Below are 16,468 nucleotides of genomic sequence, written 5' to 3'. Positions count from 1 at the left end.
GGAATGCGTCTAGGGGAAGATGGCATTCTGTTTACTGATCGTCTGGACAGAGTACAGTCCAACTAGACCACGTCACGTGCGTGCGTCGTCTTTATTCTCACGACTTCGCAAGTACGTTTCAACAGGCCTCCCCTTGCACAATAGTTCCAGGCAACTTCCCGAATCGTGTGTCGTATCGCTAACCGAATGCTTTTGGCCTTGGAGACGGTCTACCTACTCAGTCAAGCAGAACGGGACTCTAATACAGAACCTTACACGTGTAAGCTTGGAAGCATTGTGCCGTTGCTCCACATTTCTCTCGGTCCCAAGACAAACCTCTCATGTTGATATCAAGAGAACACCTTCTGGCGTCTCGAGGACCATCCTTGGCACGGTTTGTAGTATCGCATCGCCATTCGTGAGGACGGTATGACCCGAAATGGCGAAGCTTGCCGACTATATCGGCGGCCCAGCGATTACCCCCTTCGCGATCTTTCATCTCTCACGCACCACACGTGTGCTGACAAGGACTGTTGCGTACCAAGACCAGTATCTCGCGTCCAAACAATAATCTTACTACAACTTTTGTGTCACGAACGGCAACTCGCCGGTAAGACCGTGTTCGCAGATGCCTATCGACACTCGCGTACACGTTCATACCGATACCTGGTTCCATCAAATACGACGAACGTGCGGTATCTTATTGTTGTTTGGAGATCTCCACACCGCTTATTAGCAATATCACGAAATACTTCAGCTGCGCGAGGAAGTTCTCACTACCAACGGATATTCTCGTATCGAGGAGCAGCCTGGAGCGCAGTCGTAGTCATTGCAACGGCTAACATGTAAACAGTGTGAGTATGAAGACGTACGTTCAGGTCGTTGTCTTGTCAATACCGCGGCGCAGTGTGTACAATGCCACTTGTACATCGGCGCTGTGTATGCCACACGTCTTCGAGCGGTGACTCACCCACGCGCGATCGCTTCTCGCCGCCTTTCGATGACTATCGCAGACGATTACATTAGCCATGAACGCATTGTGTAAGCAGGGGAGGTATGTTTCGCGGTGAACACAAATACCAAACTTGTCCCACCGCGAAACGCGATTTCGTAAGCATGTGTCAAGCACTCAGTTGAAGCAATCGCAAAGTCCGGTAATTAAGAGAGATTTGCTGCAGTCAAGGCTAATTAAGGGCCCTTCTTGGCTAACCCGGAGCCCGACGCATCTCCACAACAGCTGAAGTCGGTCAACTTGAGGTCAGATCGCTCGGCTCTGGTCACCGATGGACATGTCAGGATGAATTTGGGAATAGCGTATGGCTTGTGCGATTTGCATGTGCCGACTGTTTTCCTTGAAGTGCAACAGATTCGCAGGCGGGCTCTGTAGTATATGTGGTTGTATGACGGCATCCTCACCGCTGTCCAAATTCCTCGAGACCCGTAGCAACCCGATATCTGAGATCAGATGGCCGCCATCGTGGAAGGTCGCATTGAATGGCGTGCCTTGCATCCGCCTTTGGTAATCTTCTGGAAGGAAGGAACAGTCCACACAGTGCCATCCCTGCCAAAGGTCATCCACTAACTCATCAAGCGAGCGCAACCCTATCGCTGACAAACTCTCCGAACACCACGCCCACACGCTTCATTGGACATCACCACCTCGTCGCTATCCTTTCATGCGGCGGCGATGACTTCATGCATACAGATCGGGTCACAGATATCTGCATAACAGGATGTGGGCGCGCAGCCTAGAGTCCTAGCTTGGCGGGAGCTGAGTAACATCCTTCCGTAGTGACTACACCTCGTGTTACCAGCTAATATTAGCGACCGTTAGTGCCTCTGACTCGTCGGCGCATTCGACACGAACATTGCAGGTATCGATTCTATTGGACTAACCACCTACTTTTCCAATCGAGTTTTGAATTGCGCCAAAATGATCATCACAAATCGAAACAGTCCATCGGCCATACCGAGCGTAGTAGTCGCTAACCGGGGTCCTGCCAAATGCGCAACGGCAAAGTCGCGTGAGCGCCTCAAGTCACGAATACGACCCGCGTTAAACCTTCGGCCGGCTCTTTACCGTACCTGACTATTTGCAATGCTTACCAGAGTGAAGACATGGTGGTTCCTTGGAGAGCCACCCGATACGAGAAGACACCAGAAGGATACTTGATCGTGTATATCTTCGGCGAGGTGAAGAACGATGCGCCAACAAGCCATAACGCAATACAGATCTGTCACACATTATGTTAAAGACTTCCTCTTACGCATGCCAATAGGTGGATCAATCTCACCACACATAACCTTCCTCTACATACACGTGCCAGTTGTTGTGCTTGCGGCTCAAATAAGCATCTGACGACAGCAGCCCTACAGTATTCCCGCTGCACAGTCGCTACCGGTGTCTACACAACTCCTCAAGAAGGACATAATCCGGGCGCCACACGTCTAAAAAGGGTTTCTCCGTGCACGCTCGATACCCACTTACCGGTCCCGCCGCAGTGTCACTACCTTCTCCAACTGGTCGGATACAACCTTATGACACAATACCGAGCTTGCAGTACCGACACTACGGACGCTTGGATAGCCTACTTAGAGCAACTGCACGCTTGAATCCGAAGCGTGTAGGAACAAGCCACATTCTGGTTATGCACCACGGGATCGGCTCGAAACCTTCGATAATTCCTCTGTTTAGACACCAGTCTTGCTATTTTCGACCTTCGGTGATCGTAGAGCCGGTCCTTCATAAGCTCAAAACCTGGGGCCAGAGAAGAGGGCTTGGAGATATAAGATCTGGAAACCTTCAACTTGAAGTCTCATTACCAACAACAACACTCCAATCAACAGTCCGACCAACACTCTTTCGCCTCTCTCACCAGATTCGTGACAACACTCAGTCAGCAACGACGTCACAAGCACACATTATCAATTGTCAGAGTTAGGCATAAGCACAACTGTCTTCTCTTCCAATATATGAGCAATCGCCCATCCGACACACACAGTCCATCAAATTCCCCAAAGTCTATCAGTACCTGTACTACCACAGAAGCAACTCGAACAACTATCTCTTCTACGTCAAACCAAGACTCGACGGAAACTCCTCAATCCACGACTGAACAATCCTTCTCAACGCCTACGATCATCATCACAGGATCACCTACCTCACGCACGCCAACTCCGGACTCTACTGCTCGACAAAGTCGTCCCTTAGCTTTACGCTATCACTCAGGATACACCTCAAGTCCACAGCCACCAAGACCTCAAGCACCTTCCAGCCTTCACGAACGTCCACGACGATCTCAGTCAGAGCCACTTGAAACCAGGACTACCACAGCCAATACCACTATGTCTTCCTCTGGATCCTCTCCATCCGGTACCTCAACCGCCGGTAGCAACTCCGGATCCGGGCAGCTCCCTTATGCTCCATTCCCGTATCCAATGCCCGCCAACCCTAGAGGTTCGGGCCAAGGCAAATAGATGTCTTCGCCCTTGCTACACTACTGTATCGCATGCACGGCATCTCTTGGCTTCAGCGGTCTGACGGACACGATTTCCCTTTTGCACATCAATGGTTCACTGTGTGCCAATCTTCTTCCAATGTCTCAAGATTTCTCGTCTCGCCCCGGTATTGCATGGCATGAAGACATCGCACTTTCGGCGTCAGGAATACCCTCTTCTTCTTTAGATTCTCTATATCGGTCTTTCTATGGCGCATTTTACACTCATTTCTCGCTCGACATTGTGTTACCAATTGCTATTTTCCAATTTTCCTCTTCTCTCACTCATTCTCCGCATCTCACAGTCGCTTTGGATTGGGTTCATACGGCTGGGTCAAAGCTCCTGTCGTTCGGACCAGCTCGCATGGGTGGCGTTTGGTTTCTCCTGCACTGTAACTGTCACTTCGCGATCCGATCGACTTCACACATCCTTTGCTTTCGGGCCGTTGGCGTTTGTACTAGCGCGTTGGCTATCGATTGTATGGGCGCGGCTCGATACGAGAGATTTCCAGGGCAGGTACTTCGGCCACTCTCGTAAACGTCGTTCAGAATCCTCACGATATCTATTCTTGCATCCTCTGGAGTTACGGTGTGTGGGGATAGATCTGTAGACTAGACACTAGATAGCTCTTAGCTCGAAGAATGTACCAGATACTTACGAGCTACTTCTCGCGACGTTCTATTTTTAGGTCTGCCCAGGTATTGCAGCCCGTATCCAAAAGGCGGCTCCGTCAAGTTGAAAGATACGATACTGACAGCCACCCGTGCTGTACATACGACCTCGCTATCGAAAATGACAGTCGAGAGCTAAGCGATGTGGATTGCATGAAGAGCCAATACCGCGCTGCAGAAGGTATCTCCATCGCCGAATGTGAGGCGGTGATAAGTCCGGCGTCTCATCCCCGAGCTGAAGGAGTAGAGATGCCCGGCAGCCCAGCATTCGCAGGATTACCTTGGCGCACGAGCTCTGGTGGTGATGTCGTTCTGAAAGGTGCTGGGAGGCTGGGAAGGTGATGGTTGATCATGGACGATCTGGTGGGCGGAGATTGATGCGCCGATCTGACTAAGCAGCGGCCGTTTGAGTCGTGCAGCGTCATTCGCGCCATCTTTCCTCTCCGAGTCGGTTCACGCGACATCGCGACATTGCTGCCCTGATCAAGTGATCTCTTTCACGTGTTATCCATCCACCGAACGCCTCGTGCCTTCCCGCTCGACGTCGCGACAGTCGCACAACCGCCCACGGCTGCCTCCCTGATCCTCATCATCTCCGTAACGGCGTATCCGTCCCCGAAGCTCCGCCGTCGTCCTTCCATCCACCACGACACTCGCATCACCTACCAGCGCCACCATGGCACCATCGCGGTCCCGAGCGCCACTGCTCTCAATTCTCGCCCTCACATCCCTCCTTCCCTACACAGCCTATGCCTTTGATTGCAAAGACATTCTCGCAGATGGCCAGCACTTCAACTTCAAAGAGCTTGGCGGCCCGCACGTCGTTCATTACAAGGAGACTGATATCGCCAAAGAGCTCGAGTGGAAGTTCAACTTTACCATCGATATCTGCAACAATCTCAAATGGCACAAAGGCGGCAGTCTGGCAACCGAGTGCCATCACGGGACCAGGGTGTGTGGAATCAGAGAGAACTTCGATTTGAGCAGTGACTCCAACTCCACCATCACTCCCATCGATATCGCCGGAACATATGCGACGCAAAACGGGAGGAAGATCGATGCCAAGTTTGAGAACCTAGGCAACTCCAAGAGCAACAACGATGCGGGATTAGAGGGTGTCAGGGCAACGCTGAACGGAGGCAGATTCCCGTTCGACGACAAGAAGGAAGGCATAAACCAGCGTGCAATCATCGAATTCGTCTGCGACAAGGAGAGGACAGGACTGGAGGGTGACGAGATGGACAAGAGCCCGCACCAGGATGACGATAAGGAAGATGACGGAGGCGACAAAGGGGATGACAAGAAGGAGGGCGATGACAAGAAAGAAGAAAAGCTGAGGAGGAGGGAAGAGAACGGCAAGAGCAAGTGTGAGGACAACGACAACAGTCTGCGCTTCTGTGGCTACGACATGGAGACTGAAGGGAAAGACAAGAAAGTTCAGACATTGCGACTGCAATGGCGGACCAAGTACGCCTGTGCAGACGCGCCGTCGCCGGACGGTGGCTCCCACTGGGGCTTCTTTGGCTGGTTCTTCATCATGTGAGTTGCATGACCTTATCTCTACATCTCCACAGTATTCTAACAAGTGTCCAGTCTCTTCCTCGCGATCGCTGCCTACCTCATCTTCGGCTCATGGCTCAACTATAACAGGTACGGAGCACGCGGATGGGACCTTCTGCCCCATGGAGACACGATCCGCGACATCCCGTACATTGCGAAAGACTTCGCGAGGAAGGTCATGGGGACTGTACAGGGAGGCGGAAGCAGAGGAGGTTATGCTGCCGTGTAGAGCAACATGTCAATATCCCAGGATGGAATCTAGTGATGCAGCGATGCAGTGATGCAGGAGATGCTTTGTAGGATACGCCGGGTGAGGAGGAAAGAGCATACAAGGCGCTGGAGTTATGGATTTGGCTTATGGTCAGCACTTGCGACACTTACCTAGATTTGGAGAGATGCGGAACGAGGAGTGGTACAACCCTTGGATGCCTGTTGAGTCGACATGTGCTTCGTCGAGTATTGCTATATTGCGCTTCCCATCATCATCCTGCGTTCGAGAACACTGTTAAATTGCTTTGACCTTTGTTGTACATTCACATACACAGTGTCACATGCATTGAAGTCACGAGAAATTATATATTGCTGTCACTTTTCGAGAATCGGGTGAAATAATCTCTCACTCTCTCCAGCGCCAGCCGTGCAAATTCCTGACCTCAATACCATGTTTGCAGGAAGCCAGTCCATGTCCAAGCCGCATCGCCCAAAGAAATCCGTAAAGTTCAGCCCAGACACCAACTTTGAGCCTGGCCGGGCTACACATCTGTGGAAGCGCTCAAGCCCTACGTACTCGGCTGGGAAGTACAGTTGCCCACCAGATGACGGAGCCTGGCTAGACACCAGCCTAATGAGCAACGAATTGGAGCAGCTTCTCAACTTTAAAGTGCACGCCATCTTCCACGTCCGCAACGCAGACGAAATCGACGTCCTACACAATTCCTTCCATGCGCAAATGCGAGCAGGTCTGCCGCTGCTTCCTGGCTCCGAAACTCTTCTCAGAGACCATCCGCTTGGTTTTGAGGTTTTCAAAATCTACAAGGACCTGACTGAAGGCGGCGTCGCTTTTTCTAGCCTTACCGGAGATGACTGGACGAGGGCGAAAGGGATGATTCTTTACCAGGATCAGAGGGATAAGTCTGTGACTTTCCAGTTTGTTAATGATATGAAGGAAGATGCGGAAGCTCACGAGTGGATACTTGAGTTGCAGCGGACTGTGCCTAAGAATAATGTTGGTTTGCCGAAGATGGCTAGGTTGATGAAGTGGAGGGATGATTGTTTTGTTGAGATGTGCGGGTTAGATGAGGGTGCGCAGTAAGATTTGGTATGGAGGGATATACAATTTTACAGTGAAAAGAATAGAGTTTTGGGTGCGAAGTCAGTCGTCTGCTCTCCGGATCCGGCGACTCAGTTGCGTTGGCTGTACACAGATGGCAAAAGTCACAGTGAACGACAGCGCTCACCCGCAGCTGACAACGCGGCCAAGTCAAAACCGACTCTTTGTTCCCAAATAACTTTCATGTACAACCATTCCAGAACCACATACATTGTCCGTCAACACATACCCAGTTACAACAGTGACCAGCAATGACGGCTGGTTCGCCAGCAGTAAATGCCATGTTGGCAAGCTTACTCCAAGACAAGCTTCAAGTAACGCAGTCCGCCTCCCCAATTCAGGACGATTATACCAGCCATAGTCACATCGAAGAGCGACTGTCCGCCGTAGAAGACCGTCCACCGCTCTCGTTCAACAATTCTCCCGGAAAAGCTAGCAACTTGGACAACATTGGTCACCGCATTGGGGCTAGATGTGGACATCTACTTCACCCCAACACAAGCTACGATGACGAATACTGCCCAGTGTGCAGAGTCGTAGCTTATCTGAATCTACTTCGGCGCATCACTAAAGATTGGGATGGTAAAGGGGGCCCTTGGAGGCCACTGACAGGTCAAAGTACTGAAAATCGAGACGCTTACTGCCATATCTGGCACAAAAGAAGACTTGAGCTTGCACAGCTCGTGATGCGCTATGGAGACGACGCAGAGAACGAAGAGCGTTGGGAAGAGCAGCATCCGGAACAAGTTGAAGCAGCGCGGAAGACAAGCTCAGCAGGCAATGCAGTGGCCATTGCGCGTGCCATGTCCAGGTATCCTGCTAGTGTAAGGACTGGCGAGATCGCAGAACCGGATTGCCGTACCAGCACTCCAACAATGTGGCCAGGAGCGACTACAAATTATCACACTCCTTCATCTAAAGCAAAAGCTCCAAAGACAAAGCGCGTCCAATTCGCGTCCGACACAAACTTCAAAATCAGTCGACCCCGTGTAAGTTTCCACCGCAGCACGAAGGCATACGTACCGGGAAAACACGCAGCACCCTCGTCGAGCACCCTACTCAACACTTCGAACATGGTCGTCAAACGCTACAACGTTCGGCAGCTCAAGATCATCAGGAAGCTTGATTGCCCCTGGAATATCGAGCTCGTCGACGCCATCGCTTTGTCCAACCATGAGGGTATTGCAGAACTGCATCCTCGGTGGCCCGAAATCGGGGATAAGATATCGCGTATACACGATGGAAAGGATGAGGTGCCGAACGAGACTTTTATGAAAAGTCTGAGCACTGCAGACTACTTGCTCGTGAAGACTGATGAGAAGGATCAGGTTACTCATGTTATCCCGTATACAACGAGAGATATTGAGAATCTTCCAGGAGATGACGCGGACGGGGATTGCATGATGGGGAACAAAGGCTGGACGTCACATCTAGAAGTCATGTCGGAGGAATGTCGTGATGAGATCTGGAGAACATACGAATGCGCAGGAGGTGCGACTAGGACGGAAAGCAATGGGCGTAAGTAGGAAGATGGCGAGGGTGTTGGGATCTCAGACGCGAGGGATTGAACGCCACAGTTGTATACGAAGAACATATGGGCCCCAGGAGGTTTTCATGAGCCAGCTGTAAAGCGAGGACATGTGGATGATTACGATGTGACGCGCATCGATCTGAACAACAACCGGTTGGGTATGACGTAGACGTAGCGCCCTCGACTGAGGCTGACACATTCATCCTACAATACATTGTTAGTTCCCTGACTCTTGAACGATTCATTGCAATGACCCAAACACCCATGACTGCACACTGTGCAAACACCCTGTTCTCAGTAGATCTTCCACTTGCCATTCGCTATTGCGCATTCACTTCCAGAGCAGTATACCGAAACAAACTCGAGAACAAGCACGGGCTTTCTGGCAATGTCTTACGATCCTCTAATACTCACTCTTTCACATCGGCGCAACCTTCCACATCATGCCCTCTTCCATAGCCGAGTACGTTCCCGCAGCCATTCTCTTCTCGCCTGAAGATGTGCAGCACTTCACCAAATGGCAGGAAGAGCACAGCGTGGGCTCACTGCGTGGGATTGTTCGGAATGCGACAGAATACTGCGAGTTTTTTGCACATCGGCGCACTGACGAAGTAAGCATCAAGCTCAAGCGCGTCAACATACGCTCGCGAAATCGAAACCCTGCGACCATGTGCGGACATGGGCTGCACCCTTCAGATATCATCACCGGCGGATATTGCCCGGTCTGCGAAGTAGAGATGTGCCTCAAGTTCCTCGATGCGCTTGCCCGGGTATTCCAGAGATGTGGCGGCCCTTGGCAGCAAGCGCGTGTTCGCAATGAGTTCGTACTAGTCAGACAGTGTTGGCACCTGGCGCGCTATCAATTAGTCGAGCTTGTGGAGCTTCTCGAGTGCTCGCAAAAGTACGAGGAAGCTTGGGAGAAACAACACCCAAATGACGTAGGGTGTATGTGGACGACCAATAGCTCTTCGAAAGCGATACGCATTGCCCAGATGCGGACAGAATATCCAGCTGTACTGACGGACGTCATTCCCAGGCCTGGAGTGAAGCGAAAGCTTTCGTCGTTTGACGCAGCGAGAGCGAAAGTCGCGAAGGCCCGAGTGAAGAAACACGTCACCTTCACACAGGATACCATTACCTGGCCCACCCGCAGCAACGCCTGCTTTAATCGCAACCCGGCGCAGCGCCAGAGTTACCAACCTGGTAGGCATGCTGCTCCACTTGGGTTGGAGTGGATTGACACATCGCGAATGTCCTCTTCAATAGCAGATCTTCTGAACCTGAAGGTATACACAACCTATGTCCAGGCTGAATTTGACGCCTTGGTCGACGACTCGTCTCTCAGACCACCTAGTCGCTATCAGGGCATACTATCCCTTCACCCCGGTATAGGACCAATTTCAGCATTTGCCAACCAGTTCCTGCAGGGGGCGAAAACGGCGCGAGAGGAGATGCTCGAGATGATCAGCGTGGCCGATGCACTCATAGTGCTCATCGGCGAAGACGATGTGGTGTTGGACCTGCATCTCTCTGTCTCGGACGATGTAGAGGACGAGGATGGTTACGGCGACGAAGAGCTGGATCAGACAAGGTGGACTTGCTGGTCTGAGTGTGACGATGAGGCAAAGCCTGACGTTGGTGGAGCAGCTGGTCTAGCTGCCAAATTCGCTATTGACGACGAGAAGGCGCGAAAATGTCGGAAGATAGCTGGGTAGCATAACTGCGACACATGTTACGCTTGTAGAATGTTGAATAGTAGCATGTTGAACTGTCTAGACCTGGAATTTGTACAGCGAGTGGGCATACCAGCCGTAGCCTTCGTAGTATGAGTTCAATGCGTGCGCTTTCAATTGTGAATGAATGGCGGTTGGTCCCCGCGGTCGGAGAGAGAAGGGGGATAAGAAGATGGGTACCAGAGGATAATCGAATGCATGTCTTGATAGTCCTTGCCGCTGGTGATGCGCAGTGATGGGTAGAGATGAAGTTCGCGCAACGCGCCGAAAGACGCGCCACTTTCGCGCCTGCCCGGCTGCTCCGCCCCGCCGCGTTTGCATCTTCTTTGTTCCCCCCTGTCTGTGCCACTGCTTAATAAAAGATTCTATGTTTAAAGGATCTGTAACCCCGCGCATGGAGTGAGATGTCCAGTCAAGCCGCGAGGGCTCCAGGCAGGCGTCAGGCCCCCAGTGCAGCGATGCGCGCTGGACGGCGGGCCGGCTACGCATGCCACGGCGCCGTTCCACCACTCCCCAAGGAGCGAGGCATCTCGTCGCAGCCTTGCGCTAGGCTTGTACAGCTCTAGCAATCCGCCCAGATGCTCTGCTCGTCGCGATATAAAGCATGGCATGCGACGCGTCCGTTGAGAGCCATCCCATCTCAACACCAGCATGGCTCTCATTACGCTGCCACCGGAGCTCAAGCTAAACATAGCCGACAACTTGGACCCGGACTCGACTCTCAATTTTGCCCTTACCTGCAAAGATCATGCGACACTATTCAAATCCTTGTTGAGACAGCATGCACGACTACTTGCGAAATGGAAGGTCATCGACACGACCGATGCTCGCACGCTTCTTTGGGAGACCCTGAGAGACGTAATAGCAAACCCTCGACTGGGGTGGTACATCAGGGAACTCAATCTTCCAGAAAGCCGGCAATACAATTGGAATGCGAACGAGAGTTTGCATGTTTCCCACCCAAAGCATGGCGTTGTGCCATCCGAAGAAGACAAGGCCTTGTTCGTTGAGGCAGCAAGGGGGCTGCAAGATATGTATCCGGGGTTCGGCGTAGATGAATCGAATCTGCTGAGACGATACTCTCATGCCTTCAACTTTTCACCTCGCCCGTACGACACGATTGGATCTATCGAAGATCGAATTCGCGCAGGCTTCGAGGACGCCATTATCGCGATCCTTCTGCACCATCTACCTTATCTCACGACCATCAGACATTCAGAAGTCGGCATGGAGGACTGTCTGGAACTTGTTCTATGGCAGATCGCGTTAGGATACAAGAACCCGGTCATGGCACCAAAGCTTCCCCTACAACATCTCAAGACGGTCGCCGTGCGTTACGCTCTGGACGAAGGAAGCAGCTCTCCTGACTGGGCGTGTTTTTATCTCAGTATCCCTTCGGTAAAGACGTTTGTAGGGCAAGCAATGGGTGGTTCGCCTAGCGAGGACGTCCTACGCACTTTATTCCCCACAGGTGCTGCTCCGTGCTCTAACGTGGAAGAGCTATTCTTCAGACATTCTGTCTTCGATGTGGATGGCCTAGCAACCATACTCGCGAACACTCGGCATCTAAAGAAGCTAACGTACAACGGTGGTGATGCTCTGGTGTCCGATTCGAGCTGGTACGAACCAAAGAAAGTCATCCGAGCAGTTGCTACACACGCCGGCCGCTCGTTGGAAGAGCTCATGCTCAGCGAGGAGGACACGGATGTAAGTCACCAACCCCCGTCAATGTTCCGAACTGATATGAGTTGACAGAGTGAACCTCCTGAGGATGGCCCAGCGATTGTTTCTCTCCGAGAGTTTCAGAAGCTCCGTGTACTCCACTGTCAATGGCGCATGCTTCGCCCCGACATGGCAAAAGAGGGAGACCCTGAACATGACGAGCCGCTAGAACAAGGCTATTACCGAAAGGAGGATTACGAACAGATTGATGTCGACTTCGACGTAAGGACCCTTCTCCCAGAGTCCTTAGAAGAGTTTTATATGAACGGCGATTTCCACGACTATGATGAATGGGAGCACATGGAAAATACAGTCAAGGCCTCAAGCGCCTTCACGCCCCGCCTGAGTATGGATAAGACCTGTATTAAGAAAGGAGGTTATTGGAGTGATCGAATCGGTACCGCAGAGGAACCGGATGGAGCCTGGTCTCATCCGCTCGGCCGCCTTTTCGAAGGTCATCATGGTTAAACTCGACAAACTATATGTCTCGTCTCATTCTCGATTGTAACAGGGGCACCAAGTTTCGGGTCTGTGCGCGCTTGCTAGGCACACGAGAATTGCTATAGCAGTGCGCACGGCTTCTCATCGTTCATCGTAGCGGGTCCTCTTCTCTCAATGACGCACTAGAAGAATTGACCATGCGCCAAGAAACACGACGAGAACTAAGGGAGAGCTGGTGCCTAGACACCCCTTTCGCATATATATATACGCGCGCATATCCAGCAGCATTACAAAAGACCACTATACAGCACACCTCTACAGCGCGCGCTTCTCCCTATACCTCTACTGCCAATTAACGAGCGAAGATTTCGCGTCAGACCCTAACATCCAATCTCCCCAAGACGATATTACAATGGCTCCTCGAACCGTCCATACAATCGGAGGCCGCTACAAAAGCATCAAAGCTGTGGAAGATGCGCCATTCGCAGAGTTCATCTCAGTGAGAGAGACCGGGCTCAAACTCAACGTCGTCCACCCAGTCCCAGTCGCGTATCTGCGTGACCTGCACTCTCGCGAACGCGCTGCGGTCCACAAACATATTACCGCTGAGCTGTTTAGTAACAGCTACAAAGACGTCGAATTTGTTGAAGCGGTAGAAGAAACCTTGAGTTTGTTGGAGACGGTCCAACAGGATATGGATCATGATCGCTCGACCACTGCGGACCTAACGACCACGGATACGACCAGCAACCGGACTTACCACACGGCAAGAGAGCATCAGGAGTCCCGGGGCAAACATTCCTCCATGCATGTGGAGGCTGACACCAATGTCATGAGCGGCTCAAGGTCAGGCGCCCTTGGGCGTAGCCGGAATATAAATAAATGGAAGAGTACCGTACCCCCTGGCTACCCTCCACCCCCCGTTAGTACGCCAAGCTCAGTCTTTCAGTCTGAGAGTCGTAGTAGATCGCGATCATCTAGCTCCAGCAAGATGCGAAAGCCAAGCAGACACACCGACTTCCTTAAGGACGCAAAGCTCGACGAGAAGACACGCGTTTTAGTCGTGGAGCACAGCGTTGCAAGCCGCGAACTGGCGCTTCAAGAAGAGCATCTTGCCAGTCTCGAGTCGCTTGCTTTGACCGTCAACAGCTCAGCTGCGCGGCGCGATCTATACGGCGCCATTCGGAAAGCTCGCAGTGCAGTCGAGAAGGTGCGCGTCCTCGAACGCAAGTGCAAGGGCGCCCTATCAGACTCCCGGGCCCTCGTAGTGGATGCTCTTGAGCTTGCTGATGATCTGTGGGAGACGTCAGAAGCGGATGCGGAAGAAGCATCAACGGTATCTTCGCCTACCACGGTTCATTCGTCGACAACGTTTTCATCACGGACAACCGGTTCTTCCCCGACACAGCGGAGCATATCCACTGCACCATCGGAAGCTGAGTCTTTGGTGCCAGCCCGCTTTCCCTCTGCCTCGGAAGTTGTCTTACTGAGGCAGGAACTGCAAAAGATCGACGACGATCTTTCCGAGTCGATGAGGACTTTGAACGGGGTCATAACTCGATCAAATTATCGAGAGGGCGTAATCGAAAGCATAGACCGCGCGCGGGCATGTCTCGACAAAGTTCACATCAGAGGAGAGCGCTATTCGGGCTTGGACGACGAAAAGATACGCAAATTCGGATTTGCAACGCTTGCCATCGCTCGGACAAGGCATGAGAAAGCTATGCGCGTTCTCGATGCAGCCAAGCAAGAGCAACTGCGACTGGACGGCCCTACGCAAGCAAAAGGTAGCGGAGGAACACGAGACACCGAGCACCAAGAGCCTTTGCGAGAGGATGAAGAGTTCGATCGGATGGTCCATCGTTTCTCGCAATTTGATTGCGGGGACTCCGAGGAGCTTCTGCGTCAGCAACAAGAGGTTCTTCAACAGGTTGCTAACTACCGTGCCGCTGAGGCGTACAACAGACGCCGTCAAATGGGTCAAAGTTTGTATGATCAATTTCTGCAGGCAGGTGCACCGGATGCTCACAGGCGGCAAAGTTCGTCATCGTCGGATTTGCCGCCATTTCCGTTCCTCGATCCGAGTCAGTTCAGGGGCGTTTGGAAATAGCAATTCTCGCTAGGGCACACACGTATGTAGCACGCACAATAAATAGAGATAAAATAGCAATCCTGTATCGGATTTTCGCTGTATCACTCCAAAAATAGTGGGTTACTAACTTCCAAAATCTACAACAACAGTCAAGTGGCTGGTGTCGACTGGCACATTCTGCGATCAGGTCACCGAAGGCGACAAAAAATTGGTTCTTGATAAACCTCGGGACCGATGGGTCGCGACCATGGTGAAGGTGGCTGCAACGGGTCGCTTGAGAGACTGGACAGCTCACACACGTTCGATCTTTTCACTAACCGTACTAAATTCCCTACTACTGCCTTCATCTGCAGCCACTGAGGAGAGGTGAAAGCTCTCAGTTGTGACATTACTCGATCTGCTGATGGCTATGCGACCGCGTTCGGCCATAGCTATATAAGAGCGCCTCCTCTACAGCTGTCAGCAATTTGTCTACTCCTACTTCAACCCTGGTAAAACTTACAGCTTTGAACGATATTCGCAAGCTGCCAACGGGTTACGCCGGTGTTATCAGCTCGCCATCAACCCATCCAAAACCCATTTTTCACACGAGTCCCAAGGGCAGATTCTCTTCTCAGGCTGCTTGCAGGTCTACAGTCTCGACCTCTCTGACAGCAACAAGATGGCTTCTCAAAACCGCACACTTCACACCCTTTACGGGCAATACCGTACTGCAGCGGCTGTCAACAGGGCAGCTAATGCCGATTACATACCGTTAAACGGCGATCGTAACATCAATGCCGTACACCCAATTCCAATTGACTGGCTGGACGAAGAGATATTGTCAAGCGAGCGCGATCAAGTTCGGGAACATGTTGCGTCTCTACTGAGTAGTCAGCGTCGCCAAGTTCCCAGTTTCGTCGAGGCTTTACAGGGCACCATGGAGAATCTCAACACCATCAGAAATAGGGGTACAGCTAGTCGCAGCATTCCCGCGCGTCGATCTGGAGGCGAGACAATCGACCGTCTGGCGCATGACTTCGACACTTTGACCATGGGACAAGCGCATGGCATCAACTCACCGTCACGTAACGTGCGGTTTGCAGAGACGGTTCGGACAGATCGTGTTCCAAGAGACCCCACGATTCCTGGTCCCTATAGTCCACAGCCGTCCTCGCCGACTCCTCGAAGTATTATGCGCTCGCCCGGACATTCTCGTGCGAACTCAGCCGAAGCGATTTTGAGCCACGGAACGTTACCTCTACGCGATGCTCGAGTGCCCTCGCCCACCGACGGCTACAGTGAAGAACTCGCTGCACTAGATGCACAACTCGACGAGATCTACGCGGCTCTCAACAGCCAGCGTCACATCGAAGATAATGGGTCATTAGAGCAGCGTTTTGATAGCCTTGCGCGAGCTCGCTCCATGATTCGTCGCCTTGGAGGACTACGTCGACTCAATCAAGTGGACATTGACACAGCTCGCGCTGCTGTACAATCAGTGATGACAAGCACTGGACGAAATGACACGCAGCGCGCTATTGTCACGAACGCGGATAGTAGACCGGAACGCATGGGTCGTGAGCCGTCTCATATTAATCGTGAGACGCGGAGGCCGCGTCCAGTAAGTGGGAGCTTCAGCAGCATAGGAGAGCAGCTACGCCTAGCGACGATACAGCATGATCAGCGTCTGTTCGCTCATACAAACGGCATGTTTCCTGTTTGGAGTTCACCTCCCGTTGACCCTCAGTATGGGGACGGCATTCAACGGCCTGACGGTACCATATACTGCTGGGGGCCTAGGGGCGGATGGTTGATGTACCATGGCCGTGATGGGGCCTATTTTTGCGAGTAGATGTGTGATGATGCCTGGTCTTGGGGTAGGGGCTCTGTACCTGGGTAACATTCAGAGCGCAAAGGTCGGGGTAGAGA

The 16,468-nt window shown here is 52.2% G+C and overlaps 4 protein-coding genes across 4 annotated transcripts; all 4 read left to right on the top strand.

The window, feature by feature from the left end:
* Positions 1 to 4,824: 4,824 nt before the first annotated feature.
* J4E84_007082 (uncharacterized protein) lies at positions 4,825 to 5,937 on the top strand (the record flags this gene model as incomplete). The annotated part of the gene is made up of 2 exons (XM_049389668.1): positions 4,825 to 5,687; positions 5,742 to 5,937. 2 exons carry the CDS (start codon positions 4,825 to 4,827, stop codon positions 5,935 to 5,937), a joined length of 1,059 nt encoding a protein of 352 aa, XP_049242412.1.
* A 432-nt stretch (positions 5,938 to 6,369) lies between these two features.
* Positions 6,370 to 7,020, top strand: J4E84_007081 (uncharacterized protein; the record flags this gene model as incomplete). The annotated part of the gene is made up of 1 exon (XM_049389667.1): positions 6,370 to 7,020. The coding sequence occupies one exon, from the start codon at positions 6,370 to 6,372 to the stop codon at positions 7,018 to 7,020; it is 651 nt and encodes a 216-aa protein (XP_049242411.1).
* A 2,482-nt stretch (positions 7,021 to 9,502) lies between these two features.
* On the top strand, positions 9,503 to 10,284 carry J4E84_007080 (uncharacterized protein; the record flags this gene model as incomplete). The annotated part of the gene is made up of 2 exons (XM_049389666.1): positions 9,503 to 9,507; positions 9,534 to 10,284. 2 exons carry the CDS (start codon positions 9,503 to 9,505, stop codon positions 10,282 to 10,284), a joined length of 756 nt encoding a protein of 251 aa, XP_049242410.1.
* A 669-nt stretch (positions 10,285 to 10,953) lies between these two features.
* Positions 10,954 to 15,841, top strand: J4E84_007079 (uncharacterized protein; the record flags this gene model as incomplete). The annotated part of the gene is made up of 7 exons (XM_049389665.1): positions 10,954 to 12,009; positions 12,058 to 12,370; positions 12,774 to 13,311; positions 13,447 to 13,801; positions 13,874 to 14,383; positions 15,186 to 15,647; positions 15,698 to 15,841. 7 exons carry the CDS (start codon positions 10,954 to 10,956, stop codon positions 15,839 to 15,841), a joined length of 3,378 nt encoding a protein of 1,125 aa, XP_049242409.1.
* Between the last annotated feature and the right edge of the window lie 627 nt (positions 15,842 to 16,468).

Source organism: Alternaria hordeiaustralica, assembly GCF_023758085.1.
Source record: "Alternaria hordeiaustralica strain BMP 2776 chromosome Unknown scaffold_15, whole genome shotgun sequence".
NCBI classification, from domain to species: Eukaryota; Fungi; Ascomycota; class Dothideomycetes; order Pleosporales; family Pleosporaceae; genus Alternaria; species Alternaria hordeiaustralica.
Note: the sequence above shows the minus strand (reverse complement) of the source record. Positions and strands in the feature narration are given on the sequence as shown.